This window comes from Colletotrichum paranaense (assembly GCF_030867605.1).
Source record: "Colletotrichum paranaense strain IMI 384185 chromosome Unknown Scaffold_4.1, whole genome shotgun sequence".
Taxonomy (NCBI): Eukaryota; Fungi; Ascomycota; class Sordariomycetes; order Glomerellales; family Glomerellaceae; genus Colletotrichum; species Colletotrichum paranaense.
The window spans coordinates 3,526,725-3,545,032 of record NW_026848962.1 but is presented as its reverse complement, the minus strand read 5'-3'; the positions used below and the strand labels follow the sequence as shown (position 1 = coordinate 3,545,032).

At 53.8% G+C, this 18,308-nt stretch overlaps 6 protein-coding genes across 6 annotated transcripts; 4 read left to right on the top strand and 2 right to left on the bottom strand.

Moving 5' to 3' along the window:
- Positions 1-1,361: 1,361 nt before the first annotated feature.
- Positions 1,362-2,792, top strand: CPAR01_06156 (uncharacterized protein; the record flags this gene model as incomplete). The annotated part of the gene is made up of 1 exon (XM_060490430.1): positions 1,362-2,792. One exon carries the CDS (start codon positions 1,362-1,364, stop codon positions 2,790-2,792), a length of 1,431 nt encoding a protein of 476 aa, XP_060351896.1.
- A 135-nt stretch (positions 2,793-2,927) lies between these two features.
- CPAR01_06155 (TatD family hydrolase) lies at positions 2,928-4,312 on the bottom strand (the record flags this gene model as incomplete). Its single annotated transcript, XM_060490429.1, has 3 exons — positions 2,928-3,856; positions 3,915-4,092; positions 4,157-4,312. 3 exons carry the CDS (start codon positions 4,310-4,312, stop codon positions 2,928-2,930), a joined length of 1,263 nt encoding a protein of 420 aa, XP_060351895.1.
- Positions 4,313-5,337: 1,025 nt separating this feature from the next.
- CPAR01_06154 (ribonucleotide reductase) lies at positions 5,338-8,192 on the top strand (the record flags this gene model as incomplete). The annotated part of the gene is made up of 4 exons (XM_060490428.1): positions 5,338-5,356; positions 5,411-5,568; positions 5,625-8,094; positions 8,149-8,192. The coding sequence occupies 4 exons, from the start codon at positions 5,338-5,340 to the stop codon at positions 8,190-8,192; spliced, it is 2,691 nt and encodes an 896-aa protein (XP_060351894.1).
- A 1,071-nt stretch (positions 8,193-9,263) lies between these two features.
- CPAR01_06153 (uncharacterized protein) lies at positions 9,264-9,926 on the top strand (the record flags this gene model as incomplete). The annotated part of the gene is made up of 1 exon (XM_060490427.1): positions 9,264-9,926. One exon carries the CDS (start codon positions 9,264-9,266, stop codon positions 9,924-9,926), a length of 663 nt encoding a protein of 220 aa, XP_060351893.1.
- A 4,269-nt stretch (positions 9,927-14,195) lies between these two features.
- Positions 14,196-15,296, top strand: CPAR01_06152 (CFEM domain-containing protein; the record flags this gene model as incomplete). Its single annotated transcript, XM_060490426.1, has 4 exons — positions 14,196-14,261; positions 14,379-14,559; positions 14,621-15,168; positions 15,228-15,296. The coding sequence occupies 4 exons, from the start codon at positions 14,196-14,198 to the stop codon at positions 15,294-15,296; spliced, it is 864 nt and encodes a 287-aa protein (XP_060351892.1).
- A 753-nt stretch (positions 15,297-16,049) lies between these two features.
- On the bottom strand, positions 16,050-17,555 carry CPAR01_06151 (HIT zinc finger; the record flags this gene model as incomplete). The annotated part of the gene is made up of 1 exon (XM_060490425.1): positions 16,050-17,555. The coding sequence occupies one exon, from the start codon at positions 17,553-17,555 to the stop codon at positions 16,050-16,052; it is 1,506 nt and encodes a 501-aa protein (XP_060351891.1).
- Positions 17,556-18,308: the final 753 nt, after the last annotated feature.

The following is an 18,308-nucleotide window of genomic DNA, read 5'->3' as shown; positions in this document are numbered from 1 at the left end:
CGAAACGTTATTACACAGATTCTAAGTTTTGTGCGCACAAATGAGTCCACTTACGCCGTGGCTTGCATCGCTCGTGGAAGATTATTAATGTTTCGGTACTAAATACCGGCGGTAAATGCAATACCCGCGCTACGGTCACGACAGCAGCAATCCCAATTACCCAAATCCCGACTTCCCCCAACCACGTTATTCGTTGCTCACGATGAGAACCCGGGTCCATCATGACTCGGCTGGTCTCGTTTGGGCATGGTCGCGGGTTTCTGGTGTCAACCTTGCCGTGTTTCCTCTGGCGTGTCTGGGCATCGCATCGTGCCACAGCTTGTTAGTTATTACAATCCTTCAGTGTGTGCGTCCTTGTGAAAGGACCCTTAAATCTGAATTTCTAAGCAACTGCCAACCCCTCCGACCCTCGGAAGCGCCACCGGCCATGTTCGGGAAGTAGGCCCGATCGTGCCTCTCAGCCGCTGCAACCTGCACCTATTCCTTTCTACATACATACTTCAGGCTTCAGGGACTTTACCGCGCAGACCAGGACCGCCGTCTGCCAGGGAGGGACCACAGCCCCGCTGGCTGGCTGCTAATCTGCCCGTTTACCCATGTCTTTCTCGCTGCCCACGCCCTGGGCTTGCACGTTTGATGCCAACCATCTCAAGTGTGATACCTTACCTTACAGGCTTACGCAACGTACTCCGTACCTTAGGTAAGGCACATCTCGGTCCCAGAACATCGTGAACCCTGCCGTCCATGTCGCCGTCAACAACCCTTACGCCTCCACTGTAAGCAACTTGCTCCCGTCATTTGCAGGCTCCGGGCTGGGTACCACGGGTGCCTTGGCCGCCGGCCTCTTCTCTACCTTAGGCCCCGCCGGCACGCATGGTCGGATCGGGCACCCATAACCCGTACCCGTCTCGCCTTGCCTACCTAAGCATTCCGATCCTGTCAGCGTCCCTGCGGACTGCCTTCCTCCCCTTGCCCAACCTTAACGTCTGCCGCCCACAGAGCCACTGCTCCGTGCCCCTCCGTTGTGGCCCGTGTCCCCCTGTTCGCGGTAAGCCCCTCCGACCCCGTATGCAACATGTGCTCCGTGCACCATAATTGCATGTGAGCTTTTGACGGTACGGATACGCGACGCGTCTTTGCTCTACAACGATTCAACGACCAATAACAGAACCCATCTCCGCTCAAGATACTTCAGCCTCAGCCACTGGGGTGATTGACGACATTTCCGAGGCTCAAGCATCGCGATATTTCGTATCCCCCCTCCCCACCCGCGAAGGTACAAGGAAAGTGCAGTGCAGTGCACTCGCGACACATCAAAACACTGCCAGATTTTCCCTCACAAGCACAATGTTTTGACGGCCATGGCACGATTCTCAATCCCAACTACAGGACGCTTGTCGTCGACAGTACGACTACTGCCCAGCAACTCTTCCGTTCAAAAAGCTCTTGGCCGCTTATCCCGTTCATCCTTGCTGTCTCTGGTCCTCGAATGGCTCAGTGATGAGAATGTACCACTATGCGCGCCTATACTAGACGAAGAGGATGATGATGACGGTCTCTACCCCCCGGCATCATCGGTAGAAGAGCTACGGACCATCTATGCGGATCTACAGTTCAGGAAAGGGTCCAAACGAGAGATCATTGATCGCATCACCGACGGCGATTGGAGTCATGGCCTAACCCTATACCAAATGGCGCTGGCAGATGCCCAATACCTTCAAGACCACCCCACCTCGCAGAAATGGAATGCCTATCGTATCATGCCTCTCAAAGAGGCTTCATACGTGGATGATGAAGAGCAGGCCCCAGAAGTCGACACTGCGTCTTTGACCCTTCCCCGGTTTCACCCATCCACGTTCATCCAAAACCTTCAGTCACACGTATTGCCCGACGTCAAAGCTCATTTTCATTTTCATCGACCCGAGGGGCTTACCCTCTCCGTCTTGCGCATCTTCATGGTCGAGTCTCCTTATAGCACGAGCATGACTCAACTCAGAACTGGTCTCACGCAATCCGACTCGGATCTCGACAGCTCACGGACGTTATTCATCGCCTTTCCAGATGCCTCGCCGTTCGTCTATTTGTCCAAATCTCAGACAGTCGGGTCTTTGGGAGCAAGCGAATCTAAAAGCTTCCGCAACCTGGTTGTCGAAGGAATACCGAAGGCGCTTTCTCGACCGCGGGAACGATACACACTGAAACCAACAAACATTACAACCAAGAACCTCGATGCGCTGTTGCAATCCAGAGGCGTTGGCCGAACGAATGCGGCAGGTGGCGGTTGGGATATCTATGCCGACAAGAAGAAGAATGAGTCACCGCTTGACACCATCTTACCAACACCGCCTTTGTCGGAAGATTCAGCGGATGACACCTCGGCTTCGGCGGCAAAGAGGGACTCCAAACGGAAAGCTGGCGCCGCTGAGACAGACGAAAAGTTTTACAAGAGAGCTCGTCTATGTGCCCAGGCCAGATTCGGCGATACAGCCAAAATCGACGATGGACTGGGTATCGAGCGAGTAGACATTGTCATGGAGGATCCTTTTCCTAACAACAGCTCTCGAGCTGAGTCAGGCGCTGAAGATCGGCCCCGAACACAGTCGTCAACTTGGGCCCCCAACGTCAAGCTGATATTGCACGGATCACATGTATTCGCGGGCATACGGCAGCTTGTGGAGAACGGCATCATAGATGGAGAGCGAGTGCCGGGATGGTTGACTGGGGAAGAAGGTGTCACAGTAGGGGCCGTACGGCATGGCCGGATCAGGGGCCATAAAGGGTCTGGCATATGAAATCCTCTCCGAAAGGAGGCTATCGTAGGCCGCAGTCGTTGCGTTGCGCGTGTACTTTCAATGATATTGATACCCCCCAAATTGATTTCTTTTCGAAAGTCTTGTGGTCTATTGTTCTATGCTGTGCTCTACGCTCTATTCTACGCCGAAAACCTTGACAGTATTTCTCCAAGCGGCTTCGCAAATGTCCTCAACCTCGACTCCCTTAATACCCGCCACGGCTTTAGCTACACGCTCAATCATGCATGGCTCGTTACGGCCCTTGATCATGGCTCCTTCCTCCCACTTCTCCTTCTTGACGACCTTGAAGCGCTCCGGCACTTCAGGTTCCTTTTTCTGATTCTTCTTCTTGGGCTGAGGCTTCGGAGCTGGGACTTCTGGGGTTGCAGTCCCGTTGGCAGCATCTTGAGCGGTGCCGTTAACCTCCGGCTTTTTCTCAATGAGATACTTGTAGCCGAAATGGCTCGGTCTAATTTCGCACCAAGGGCCATCGGTCTCAATCATCATCCTGTCCAGGCCGATCTGCTTGACGACTTCACAGTTCTCCTCGGTCTTGAAACTGCACCCATTGATGCCAATGTACAAGCCCAGATCCATCAACTCCTTGGCTTCCTGCATGGAACCAGTGAAGCTATGCACAACGCCGCCCTTTTCCAGCTTCTCGAGCTTGTCCCCAAACTTGTCCTTGAGTAATTGGACGAAGTCCGCGTGTGCTGCTCTAGAGTGTAGGAAAAGGGGCAGCTGAGGCTTCGTCTCGAGCACGAGATCAAGCTGCGCTGCGAAAGCGTGGATCTGAACCTTCTTTGAGCAGTAGTGCAGGCGGTCGTAGTCGAGCCCGAACTCCCCAAAGGCGACGACGCCGGAGTGGGAGGCGGTCGACTCGTTGATGAGGTCACGAAGCTCGGCTATGATGGCCTCCGTCTTCTTCGGATCCGGCTCGTGGTGCTCAGAGATCGGCTTCTCGGGGTCCGGATCCGTGTTAATGCCCTCTGCGGCATCTTCCGAGCTGCTGAAGATTGCGCTGCTGCAGGGGTGGATTCCGATCGTCGTATACACGACGCCAGCTGCATTATCGCGAAGTCAATGACAGGTTGACGTAAGGTGCACATCTATTTGACTCACGGTAGTCTTTTGCAATATCCAGGGCATCTCTGGAGCTGGTGAAGTCGGACCCCGTGACTATCAGCTTGGTGCATCCGACTTCCTTCGCTCTTGAGATGACACCGGCAAGGTCGTTAGGGTGCCGTTGCTTGCCGTGGTGCAGACCTCTGAAGATGGGATCGGCCAAGTTGATGCCAATCTACCAAGAATAGAGGGTTATCACGCTGAATCATGAGTAAGTTTGACGAGCGTGAGTTACACACATCAATATAGCGGGGCTGGTATGCCGGCTTACAGGCCTCTGTGGGAGTGGCCATTGTGAGTATGGGTGATGGCGATGACAGAAAGCTTCTATGCAATGGTTGAATCAACTGTTGCGGCCGTGCTCTGGTGAGAAACAGAGGTGAGAATCCTCTCATGGATAATGGGCAATGATGTCTTCAAGCTTCAAAATTTCATGTCTTCGAGGCAGGAAAACGCCAATTGATATAGTCGTGACGTCGTTTGGCCTCAATCTCACTGAGGCTGTTTAATTGATTTTGGCCTCTCTCACGTGACATCGTGATGGAGTGGAACCCCCACCATGAAGCGACGTGCAGTGCACGCGTAAAGTGCCTACAGAAAAATCCATTAAAGTGCACCACCGCATCGCTGCGCTGAAACGGTGATGAGGGGTCAACGCGTGCACTGCACCCGACTAATCGGTTTGACGCGAGTAAAATCAATTAAAGAGTTTCAGAGTGCATTCCAAGCAGGACAGTTCCTCGGGACAAATGTGAAGTCATCTCTCCGTTGCAAGCGGCAACCCGCGTCAGATGGGAAGTGAGAAGAATGGGAAGAGACAAACAACAATCCATCCACAGTGGAGTTGTTGTCAGACTTGATTTCCAAGCCAGTCAGGCGTACGTACCATAGCATTAGTCAAGTCCAGTGGTTGCCAGCTGTGAGATTGAGATTGTCCGTTCTTTTTACAGTCGTCCATTGTGTCCCAGGTAAGTGTTGGCTCGGGGATGCGAACGTGAACCGAGGGGCACGGGCGGAGATGCCTAGCCTACAAGGCCAGAAAACCACTTTTGCGGCCTTTTGCCAGCCAATTTATTATTGATGCCTTGACGTGCCCCCCCTGCCCCCCTACCTCGTCGCGCTAAAGTCCACTTTGGCGTTGAGACCCGTAGACGCGTTTCTACGCGAATTGGCACTGCCATAAGTATCTGCAGCACCTCCTGGCATCTTGCTATTCTCTTCTCAACCTCCCACAACCCAAACACTCTTGACGCAACTTCTTCTAGCACCATTACAATTCTAATTCTTGGTGCTCTTGATACCCCATCTCTCTTCTACAGCAATTCACCTTCATCTTCTTGCTCTCGAGTGTTCCTACGTCTCCCGCGAGACGACCCAAAACCCCCCGTCTCCCACAATCTCATAGCCGAACTCAGGCACCATGTTCGTGAGGAAGCGCGGTATGTACTGCTCAGACGCGTTAATTGGTCGCTCACGATACTAATTGAGCGTAGACGGGCGCCAGGAGCGCGTCCAGTTCGACAAGATTACTGCCAGAGTGTCCAGGCTATGCTATGGCCTCGACATGGACCACGTTGACCCGGTTGCCATCACCCAAAAGGTTATCTCCGGTGTTTACGGTGGTGTCACGACAGTGCAGCTTGATGACTTGGTAAACACTGCTCTCCTCTACCTCTCTCTACCGGGTGCTAACAATTTCATGAACAGGCCGCCGAGACTGCCGCATACATGACTGTCACCCACCCCGACTATGCCATCCTCGCTGCCCGCATAGCTGTCTCCAACCTCCACAAGCAGACCAAGAAGCAATGGTCTTCGGTCATTAGCGACCTCTACCACTATGTCAACCCCAGAAACAACCGGGCGTCTCCCATGATTGCCAAGGAGACATACGATGCCGTCATGAGACACAAGGAAGAGCTCGACTCTGCCATTGTCTATGACCGTGACTTCAACTACCAATACTTCGGCTTCAAGACCCTGGAGAGATCATACCTGCTCAAGCTTGATGGCAAGATTGCCGAGAGACCCCAGCACATGATCATGCGTGTTGCTGTCGGCATCTGGGGTGATAACGTCGAGCGCGTCATCGAGACCTACAACCTCATGTCCAGCAAGTTCTTCACCCACGCCTCCCCCACACTCTTCAACGCTGGTACCCCCCAGTGCCAGCTGTCTTCATGCTTCCTCGTCGACATGAAGGAAGACTCTATTGAGGGTATCTACGACACCCTCAAGACCTGCGCCATGATCTCCAAAATGGCTGGTGGCATTGGTCTCAACGCTCACCGTATCCGTGCAACTGGCTCCTATATTGCCGGCACCAACGGCACCTCGAACGGTGTCATTCCCATGCTTCGTGTCTTTAACAACACTGCTCGCTACGTCGACCAGGGTGGCAACAAGCGTCCTGGCGCTTTCGCCATTTACCTTGAGCCCTGGCACGCCGACGTCTTCGAGTTTATGGACTTGCGCAAGAACCATGGCAAGGAGGAGGTCCGTGCCCGTGACCTTTTCCTCGCTCTCTGGATCCCCGATCTGTTCATGAAGAGAGTCGAGAAGAACGCCGACTGGACCCTCATGTGCCCCAATGAGTGCCCTGGCCTGGCTGACTGCTACGGCGAGGAGTTCGAGGCCTTGTACGAGAAGTACGAGCGCGAGGGCAAGGGTCGCAAGACCATCAAGGCCCAGAAGCTTTGGTATGCCATCCTCGAGGCTCAGACCGAGACTGGCAACCCCTTCATGCTTTACAAGGATGCTGCCAACCGCAAGAGCAACCAGAAGAACCTCGGAACTATCCGCAGCTCCAACCTGTGCACTGAGATCATCGAGTACTGCGCACCCGATGAGGTCGCTGTCTGCAACTTGGCTTCCCTTGCCCTGCCCACCTTCGTTGACTACAACGATGGTGTCTACGACTTCCAGAAGCTTCACGAGGTCACTCAGGTCGTTGTCCGCAACTTGAACAAGATCATTGATGTCAACCACTACCCCGTTCCCGAGGCTCGCAACAGCAACATGCGTCACCGCCCCATTGGTCTTGGTGTCCAGGGTCTTGCTGATGCTTTCCTCGCCCTTCGCATGCCTTTCGAGTCTCCTGAGGCCCGTGATCTCAACAAGAAGATCTTCGAGACCATCTACCATGCTGCTCTGACCATGTCTGTTCAGCTGGCCAAGGAGGAGGGCACTTACTCCACGTACGAGGGCTCCCCTATCTCCCAGGGTATCCTCCAGTACGACATGTGGAACGTCAAGCCCTCTGACCTCTGGGATTGGGACTCTCTGAAGGAGCAGATCAAGGAGCACGGTGTGCGCAACAGTTTGCTCGTTGCTCCCATGCCTACTGCCTCCACTTCGCAGATCTTGGGCAACAACGAGTGCTTCGAGCCCTACACCTCCAACATCTACCAACGTCGTGTTCTTGCCGGCGAGTTCCAGGTTGTCAACCCCTGGTTGTTGAAGGATCTCGTCGACATGGGCCTGTGGTCCGATGCCATGAAGAACCGTATCATCGCCGAGAACGGTTCTATCCAGAACATCCCCAACATTCCCGCTGAGGTCAAGGCTCTGTACAAGACCGTCTGGGAGATATCCCAGCGCACCGTTGTCCAGATGGCTGCCGACCGTGGTGCCTTCATCGACCAGTCTCAGTCCCTCAACATCCACATGAAGGATCCGACAATGGGCAAGATCACCAGTATGCACTTCGCCGGTTGGAAGCTTGGTCTCAAGACGGGCATGTACTACCTGCGTACGCAGGCAGCTTCTGCCCCTATTCAGTTCACCGTCGACCAAGAGGCGCTCAAGATCGCTGACGCCGCCGTCGGCAAGGCTCTCAAGAAGCGTGCGCCTCCTCCTGGCCACGTCGCCGCCCCTGTCGTGAATGTCCCCAGGCCCATGTACGCAAAGAAGGACTCTTCTTCTGCTCAGGACAACGGCATCCCTACCCCCAGCGTCACCCCTCCTCCTCCCAGAACTGCCCCGGCTCAGAAGCCTGACAACTTCACTGCCGATGTCGTCGAGGGTGACAGCCCTCGAGCGCTCCCCACTGAGCCCGCTGAGACTCTCAAGATTGAGGAGCTGCCCGTCTCCGGCAGCAAGACCCCCGATGCTGAGGACAAGACTGAGGAGAGCAAGGAGAGAGAGTTAGATATCTACTCCGAGGCCGTGCTTGCCTGTAAGTTACCCCACATAAATCTATTCCCTATGGCACTTACTAATTCCCCTCAAGGCAGCATCGAAAACCCCGAGTCCTGCATTATGTGCAGCGGCTGAAGAGCACTGTAGATGAAGTAGTGATGGATTTGACGGCTGATGACACACGTTGATGGCATATTATGGGGTTCGGGGTATTTCAGTATGGGATCACGCTGGTAATAGTTTTATGTTTCGGGCTCATGGGTGGTATTGGTCATTGACACCCCATTGGTATCTGTTTTGACGTACAACGCTCTGGGGAAGGCTGCCCTTTTTTGCTTTCTCGCATGGGCTGCTTACGAGAGGTTCTGGTCTTTAGACGCTCTTCCGCGGCCCAGAGGGCTCGACGGTTCCGATGCTAGGATTTTGACTGTTGCACACAGATCACGGCGTTGGGAAGAAAACTTGGTTTGGTCACAAGTCCTTTTAGGCAGTAGTATAATTGTTACTCATACTCGTCAGCTACGCGACTTGCGAACTTGCAATCTAGTGAATTCGCACTCAATTGATTCGGCATTCCCCCAAAGTTTGGCCCATTTCCGATCAGTAGGAGGCGGCTTATACCCGCAATGTATAATAAGACAGATAACATGAGCTGACATTGGCTGGGCCAGAACTTTCTCTCCCGCAAATGACAAGTCCCGTCTTGTGCGTCGGGTTCCCGTACGTTGTGCTATGAGCCTAGACAAACGCATGCGCGCGGGGAAAACATGCCGGAGCCGATCATGACAACATCAGCTATGTGTCTGGCCTCTCAGCTGTGCAAGGCTGCCACACACACTCTCTCTCTTACACTTACACACGTATGCGTACCTGTGTACACGTTGGCCCCATGTAAGCAAATGGTCATTGGAAGTTGACGAAATGAAGGTCGTGGCCGCGGGGACGGGTCGCATGGTGCGGATCGTGTAGGCATCAGTCGAAGCGAACAAACGGCTTTTTGCTCGTCACAAGAGTGATGATACCGTAATGATGGTCCATCGCTATTGTGCTTCCAGTCGAATTGGTTATTCATCCACACACCTACGCGCGGCCCGATGGAATGGGTCGAAGACAGATGGGCCGACACTGATTCGTTCGCGGAGTCGCGGTTTGTGTTTTTTCCCCTCAGGCTGAGACCATTCATCTCGTCGATCTTTTGCCGAATGTATGTACTCTACTGGGCATAATGATGAAGGCAGAGTGACGGGTATGATGGGGAAATTGATCGTTGCTATTCCCATTGCGATGGTCTTTCTTGTGAAAACACCAGAGAAAGTCTTCGGCCCCTCCACAAATGTTCAACAATGTCAACAGTTCCCACAAGTAGACTGGCCTTCTCTTCTCAACTACCTACACAGAAGCAAATGCACACGTGTGCCAGAAAGCAAGCGGGAATTCCTACGGCCATCGGCTGAGAATCTCGGGCCTTGGCCATGTTGCAACTCTCGTGATATTTGCCCTCACGGCACCGTGGTGCTGCTCTTGGCGGCGTCGCAGTTTTGCTATTTTCTTGTTTGTTTCACACTATTCTCGGCTACCCGCATCATGCCACTCGACAGACAACACAACGTTGACTCCCTTCTACATGACACGAGAAAGGGGCGGGGGCGGCTGTCTGCCTACGTAGGTGACCTGGTGATTGAAGACCTAAATATTCGAGGAGGTGTTTGGATGGAAGGGCACGGATGGTGCGCGTTTCGCGAGGCAGGCATTGGAGGGGGAACGCACCGATCACCGCATGGATTGTCAGTGGTTCACGAGTCGGCAGGGATGTCACGTTCTCTTAATCCGCGTTCCACATTCGCTTCCAAGAGAGCAAAGTCCGGATGACAGGGGCTTTGATGGAATCCAGTTGCGATTGCCAGCACCGACACGCAGAATCTGCAAAAGGCACTGAACTTTTTCTGATAGATCGAGAAGGACACTCGGTCAAGATCCCCGGGTGAGGCCGTGACGCCTCTTTGAAAGTCCGTCAAGTGGGTGGCTGGTGTAGTTCGACTGTTCGGGCCGTCGTCAGGTGAGTCGCGGCGATAAGGTGTTTTGTGGATCAGCCATCGAAGGGTAATACGTCAGAAGCTTTTCTCATCGTGGCTCCAGAAAGCGGCCGGTCCAGCAATAGCGCGACAAGGACGTGTTCAACCTTGAGAGCCGACTTTCCGGTTGACCGATCTCAAGCTCTCACCCCATCGTTGGTCGACCTAATCTGATTGCGATGCGCGCAGACCAGCGTGAAATCTGGGTGCTTCATCTCTAATGTCTCGGAACGTCTACCACGAGATTGCTACCCCCGTCCTGTCTCTTGACGCGACCTCCCCTCCCCGCAGCGGTTGGCTAGTAGCAGAGATTTGCTTGTTTCTCTCCTCAAGGTCAACCACTGTGGGTGGCCTAGCGTGGAAAGTTGGAAAAAGCTCATCGAGTAAGGGGGGCTGCCTCTGGATGCGGGACCAACCCTTGGCAAGCTGAGGGATGGGTCCAGTGCCGACAAGATTCGACCAAGGGCCTTGGCAACGACCAGCCCCTGGCGTGAGCCAGGGCGGGAGCGTAACGTTGGGGAAGCGAATGGCGGTGTTGGTGGGACGGGGACCTGACGGGTGTGCCGACGCTCAAAGGGCGATGTAGAGCGATGCAGAGCTGGTCTTGAGGCTACTGCGCAGAAGGGTACTGATCTCCAGGTCCCACCACGCCGCCGATGCTCTATTGAGAGGTAGTGTGGTGCAAAGTGTGGAAGCTCGCGGTCACCATGACAATAGACATGTTGGTCGTTTTCGATGGCAGAAGAGCTTGCTTTGGGAGTTCGATATGCGCTCCGACGTCAGACGAGTCAATCCTTGTCAGAGGAGAACAGTAACATAGTTTATGGGCCATAATTTAGCTCACGACGAGTTCTGGCACAAAAGGGAAGCAATTGAGTGTCTTGTAGCATCCGGCGCAAAAGCATGAACAGATGAATGATGGAGAAAGAAAGTGTGGGAGAAGTCGTTGGTATGTGGGAATTGACTCTGAATCCCCGAACCCCCCAGGCATAAGGTAGAAAGCTCAACCCCTGTCTCCTTCCCTCCCCGTCCTTTCCCTTTTTGCCGAACCTGCCCAATCAAATATTCGAGTACACAGAGTGGAGCGCCACGGCGCCACAACAGAGGGCTCCCGGGGTCATTGGCGAATCGGACGCGTCGATGTGCATTCGATTGACCTCATCCCTCTTGGTACTGCGATAGCCACGCAACCACGTCCGCCCCAGACCTTGCCAGCTAGCACTTTTTTTTCCTTGTTTCCAGCCGTAACTGACTGCAACTCCCCCCTCAGTCACCAATGGCCCGGCGGGATCTGTCTGCCCACGATGATTTTTCTTCTGCTGTCAACCTTCGTCACTAACGGTCAATGTAGAAGCTATCATGCTGCCGACTTCCGGCTGCCTCTTTCTAGCATGACGAGAGGCCAAGCGTCGGACGGTGTACTCCGCCCAAATCAAGGCCATCATGATGCAAGATGACCGAAGTCAGCTTCACGTGGCAGATACAGACTACGTTGGCTTGCGCGTCGCACATGTATTCGTACTGTACCTTACAATGAGGTAAATGCGAGCTTCTCCGGCTACCTCCCAGCTTCCTCGCTTTTGGGAGCCCCGGAATTTGTTTCGAGCTTTCCACCCCAAGTCCCTGTTTCCTGTCCCTCATTTCTGGCCCCAGAAGCTTGATTGTCGCATTGAGAAACAGACCTTGCCTCCTGCCTTGTTAGTGCTGCAAAAAGCAGGTTGGCATGGGTATCTTGGGAGGCAGGGTTCGGAATCAGCAAACAGCCCCCCTTCCCATGTCTCGCAGTTCGCTTGAATTGTGAACCCAGGCTTCCGATAAGGAAAGAGGTAGCGGTAGAGCCTCCCATCATCCATGGACCCATACATACTGTGGTGATGTAGATAGAGGTTCTGGTTGCTGGGTACGGTTCCACCAGGAAGGTGTTTTTTTTTTTTACTTGACATCGCATCCGTTGCCTTAGCCTGCAGATTCGCACGTCCCCCAGCCTTCTTGCCTTAGTTTGGCAGTGTTTGACAGCGTTGCAGCGGAAGGGATGGAGTCAAAAGTGCGTCAGAGCTCAGGCCGAACGATACCACATGGCACTAGGTCGTTTCTTTACTTACTGGAACCTGAGAGCTTGGGACGGGGGTTAAACCTCCCGACTGAGGGGAGGTGAGGTACGGAGTACTCTGTATTCGTAGACGCTTGCAGGCGGCGGCAGGAGGGTTACATCAAGCATATCCTGGTCAACATCGCATTTCAACCCCGAAAGTAGGTCGCATCTCTCATCTCGTTGCGAGATCTAGCCCGCGCTGGCCCCCAAGATTGGTTTCTTGGGATATTACAATTTACTCGAGGGGCACTTTGCCGGGAGCTAATTTCACTCTTCTGGCTGTTTGCGCGCGACTCGCTGTTCACAAAGAGAATTCAGCTTGCCTCACAACATGAGCATGCAAGCGTGGTCGGTCTTAGCTGAGATTCCAGCCACCGGGCCGACAACTTTCGGGTCTCGGTAAGTACAAGAGGATGCAGCTTTGGGTTTGTGGCTTAGGATCCAAGCAGGATTTTTTCTTGCGTTGACTTTTGGTGCTGGAGTTGCCGGCAACGGGCGTGGAGCAACGAGAGAGCTTCCACCGCTTGGGGCCGAGCTTGAGCTGTAAACACCAACCTGGCGCCACTTTTGCTGCAGTACTAGCCTGGAAGATAGATGAATTCCACATCAGATACCCACATCGACTTGAACATCTTAGCTTCGGGTGGCTTCTCATTTGCTGGCTAGCGGCATGTCAACGTCAGGACAAGCGTGAGAGGCAAAGCCGACTAAAGTTGGGGCAGCCGAAATGACATGGTTCTCCAAAAATCTGGGTATCAAACAATCCAACGTTGATCGACGGGAAAGCCCACCTCGCAGTTCACCGCAGATGCTCTGCATGCTAAGGCCGGGTTCCCGTCGGCCAGGCCAAGTTAAGGTACCTTGTCCAATGGTTCGAAAATCGAATAGGTGGTGGCTATGAAATAAGGCCTGCCCATGAATTCAGGTCTACAGGGTAGGTAGCGACGTAGCCAAGTATCCATACGTAGGTAGGAAGGCACGGCCCCGAGTTCGCACGTCGTGCCCAACTGCCATCCCGCACCTTCTTCTCCCGATTGACTTATAAACGGGAAGGCACTCCCTTTACCTTCCGCGTTCCTGCCCTCTGTCCTTCAATTAAGGTACTCTACTCTAATACTCAGCGCTCCACGTGACATTTCAATTGTTTACCTACCTACCTCGATTCGGCACTCTCGAATAATATCTCCCCTATCCACCGAGACACCTCACCTCACCTCACCTCACCTCGAGTAACCACCAACTTCTCTCCACCAACACTCTTCCATCGTCACCTCACATCATCACACACTTTCGCTCCACCACTGCGAAATACTCTGAAGCACACTTCCAACAGCCTCGACAGCTTTGACATCAATATCAATCGTAGGTAAGTTGATATATCCCCGATATCTCTGATATCACGAGCCTTCATCATTTTTTTTTTTTGCGCTGCCGCAAGCTGCTTGCTTCGGATTTCCACCTGCCTGTTCAGTTTTCAAGCACACGAAAAACGGAACACCAACATTTCACTGTCAGTTTGTTTACTCGTCTTGTGCGACCTTGGACCTGCCTCGTTCTTTCCCCAGTTACACCACATCTTCCCCCAGGCGCAGCTTCCCAAATTTGCGTAACACTCATTTCCTTCACCACCTGCCACTCACCATCTCGTGGCCTTCTTTTTCCCCTTCCACCCACCCACAAAGTTGTCTCTCTTCCCTTTTCACCACACCACCTTTTCCGTTCTTCACCATCGCAAACAATCTTTTAGGCTTTCTTTCCAAGCCCACGCACGCTCTTTGTCACCAGGTAATTTTGTTCATTGACTGCTTTTGCGGATTACCTCTCCTCACGCTTTTATCTTATTTCTATTCTGATTCGATTGCGAAAATCCGAGCTCTGCTGATATTCCACCTCCAGGTCCTTCATTGCCGACTTTGTTCTCGCAAACGACTTACTCTTCTCCAGTCTTACAGAACCCATCAACAATCATTCACAATGAAGTCTTCCATCATCCTCGGTGCTGGCCTTCTTTCTGGTGCCATGGCTCAGGGCGCCTGTGGCGTAAGTAGATTTCCTCCCTCAACTGTGAACATGGAAAATCCAGTCACATGGACTTCCATTCTCAGATGCTCATTCTTTACCGTCTTGAATCATATGTGATTCTAACTCGATCAACAGACTGGCTGTATCTCCGCCATGCAGGGTCTCGCCTCTGACCTGGGCTGCACCGCTGGCGACAACGCCTGCCTCTGCCGCAACCCTAACTTCGCCTATGGCATTCGCGACTGCTCTTTCCAGAGCTGCGCTCAGTCTTCTGATGCTGAGGCCGCTGTCGCCTCTGGCATTGAGCTCTGCCGCCGTAAGTTCTGCTCTTCCCAGCAATCTCAAGCTTGACTTGAAACCACTAACAACCGTATCAGAGGCCGGTGTCGTTGTCACCGTTATCCCTGGTGCCACTGTCACTCAGCCTACTGGCACCGTCACTGCCACCGCTGTTCCGGTCGTTTCCTCGATCTTCTCTGAGATCACCTCTGGTGGCAGCACTCTCACCACCCTCCTTGGTGTTACCACCCTCACCGGTGCTGCCTCTGGTGGCGGCGAGTCTGCGACCCCTAGCCCGGTTTCCACCTCCACCTTCACCACTGTCATTACCAGCGGCGAGTCCACCATCACCTCCACTGGCGAGACCACCCTCTTCGGTGTTGGCGGTGTCCCTGGTGCCACCTCCCTTCCCCAGACCGCTGTCACTACCGAGCCTATTGTTAGCACCATCACCTCTGATGGCAGCGTTATCACCTCCACCATCGGCTCGACCACTGTCCTTTCCTCCCTCACTGGAGGCGAGGCTTCCAGCGCTCTCTCCAGCCAGGCTAGCGAGGCTACTGGTACCACCACCACCACTGGCGGCTCTGGCTCTGCTTCCGGTTCTGCCACTGGCACCGCTGCCAGCTCCAGCTCCAGCGGCCTTGTAAGTTCCTACTTGCCTGTCTACCTTACTCTACACGCAATACTAACATCTTTCTCTAGGCCAAGCAGACTGCTGTCCCGGTTGCCGGCTTCCTGGCTGCCGCTGGCTTTGCCGCCATGTTCATCTAAGCGCCTTTCGCTCAGATGACGATGTACTTGCTTTTCTAAGTTGCGGTAAATACCCGTCTGGACCCATAATCTTGGTTTCGACATCCGGATTCATCCTCGCCTTCTACCAATTTCGACTTGACACGACACGGTTGTGACGGGCACATTAGTGAAATGGACAGGGAAGATGAGGTGTGGGAATACGGACGATTCGGAATTTTTCTCGAGGGTCAATCAGGCACAACGAGTTCTGGGCTGTCGATTTTCGGACAGCAATTAACAATGGTTTGATGATACAAATGGCTTTACACAAGGGACGTAATGACTTGACGGACTGATATCCAATGTGGTTTTGGTGGCCATCATAGGCACATCGTAGGCATTTGGCCGTAAAATGGTGGTGGTGAGGTAGTTGGGGGCAACGTCTGTCCAAAAGTAGCAACACATTTTTCCGCCATTCTGTTGAACCTAGCAAGTGATGATGCAAGGCGCCCTCGTGATGTTGGTTACGCCTGGCTATAGTGACTTGATGTTAACGGTGTCGCGATCCATACTCTGTGATATCTCTGGGAAATCAAAGACCACCCCCCCCCCAAAAAAAGCTGGCGTCTGTTATGTCTTCCCAACTCTTGATGCTTACACCACGGGAACAGTATTTGATAGTGCCGCAAATATATTGTTTATTGCACGTCATTGATGTACAAAGGCTATATGCAGGGCCTCGAGGGTATCATGGTCTTCTACGTATAAGGTGATATTGTACAATGGTCCATCTCACGCCGCTCTCTTCTTCAACAGTGCCAACTTGGCAGCGAGACTGGCGCTGACCCCTTCATCGCTCTCCGAATCCGATGAGCCGGAGCTACTCGTTGTGCTGTCGTCTTCTTCCTCGCCCAGACTTTGCTCGGCAATGATCTGGTCGACGGCGGCCGCGAACCTATCAACGTCGGCGTCGGCAAGGTCACCACCACTGTCGTCCCCGTCACTCGACAGCTCGCCATCTTCCAGGTTCTTGCGAAGTCTCTTGGCCTTGCCGCCGCCGTCTGCCCTTCTACCGTTGCTCTCGTGCTTCCGTTTGGGAATGAGGCGCATCGGCTTCGGTTCCGGGAGTAAGGTCGCCGGTAGGGCCGCTCCAGCTTCAACTACGTAGACTGTAGGGAACTCCGGCACCGTCATGTCGCGCAGGGCCTCGCCGAGGGGCGTCGTTGCCTCCACAGGGTGGACGACCGTCTTGCCCGTGGCTGCCGTCGCCGCGGAGGTCGTACCCGCGACGTAGAACCTGTACCTCGTCTTTTGCGCCTCTTCCTCCTCCGTTGTGCCCGTGAATGGCTGGACGCCGGTGTGAGAAGCCCAGGTACTGCGCGGAGCGGACTGCATGAAGAATCGGCCGGGATGCCAGGCTCCCGTCTCCGTGTCTTGGGCCGTGGCGATGGACTGGCCTGGTTTGTGTTGGTTCTTGCGGCGCTTCTTGTTTCGGCCGGGGCCGCCGATGTGAGTATTGGCTTCCTGAGTCTCGTCGTCGTCGTCGTCCGGTGGTTGCTGTCGTTGCTGTTCCTTTCTGGTCTGCTCGTCGTTGAACGATTTCTGCCCCGCGACGAAGGCCTTGTAAAGCGGCACGTCGTCAAGTGCCTTTGCTAGTACCCTCTTTATCGTTGTTGTATCGGTGTTCCTCACGCTCTCCTGCTGTTGTGATGGTGTCTTGGTGTCTGTGAACGAAGTGAGAAGCCATTCAATCTGCCAATTGATTCTGCCAGAGGCTTTGCTGAAGTTGGTCCCGTTCTCCTTCTGTCTAACCATTCCCACCGGCGCACGCTTCAGCAGGATCCCAAAAGTAGCCAACCTCTTCTTGAAGGGTATGCTGGAGAGCGCCTCATACCGCGCGCCTCCTGTGCCGCTGCCCCCCCGCAGGACCTCGGTGACCATGACTCTCTTCTTGCGCCCATCGCGGCCCGTCTTCCACTGCACGCTGCGCACCTCGACCGGCCGCAGGTCCTCGGGTTTCAGGAGGTGCCGCTCCTCGATAATCTCCTTTTCGGAACGCTGGACGGCGCGCTCGATGCCTGAAAGAAAGTTGAAGTCGTGGTCGACGCCCGCGGCGGTCTTTAGCTTCGAGGGCGGGACGTAGGCCGTCGCGTCGCGAATGCCGTTACACTGGGACCAGGACTTGTGGCGCTTCGTGCAGGTCAGGGAGCAGGTTTGGAGGGTGCATCGCGGGCACTTGTATTTGGGGGGCTCGATGTGGCAGATTGCGCAAAGGCTTGTGAGGAGGGGGTCGGTCATAGCCGCTTTCGTGTGCGTATTGGCGGTTGTGGAAATGGACAATAGATACAGCCGAAATCAAGAATTGAACTAATACACTAGAGAGTGTGAAGTCATAGCTCAATTGCTATCTGGAAGGTCGTGACGGGCTTGTAATGCTGAAGAGGACGTCCAAACCCAGTACGCAGACTCGGTCCGGGAACTTTTTCTGTTATCGCTAGCTTATCGCTAGCTTAGCGGTGTTAGAGGATCTGTATCCACCTAGACGTCACATTGCCGGCGAAATACATCTTCCGGCACCGTTGCGCCGATACCCAACGTTGCATCAAGACATTTCAATAGAGCCAGGGTTCGCCAGTACTTGAAAATCGTGAGACTTTGATGTTAGAGATGACTGTACTATTGACGGAAGAAACGGCTGTCTTCTCTGTCCTAGCCCGCTCTATGATACTGTGGGATTGTTGTCGGAATCGAGCCCACTCTCCGTAGGCAACTCCAGTACTTCAGTCGGACGGGTTCGTTCTCGAAAGAAAATAGCTACTGCCCCAAGCGAATATGGGCGTCACTCACCTGATGAGAGAGGAAGGCCTTTACACGATAGATGAAAGGGGTGTTGACTTGAGCATGATATTGTGGAAGGAAAATTAGGCCAACACTCTCTCATTTCCTCAGGGGTACTTTGTATCACCCGCAAGACTTCATAGCCATGCCCGTCTAGTCAAGAGTTCACAAAAGTCAGATGAGCCTGCGCCGGGGTACGTCTATATGGCGATG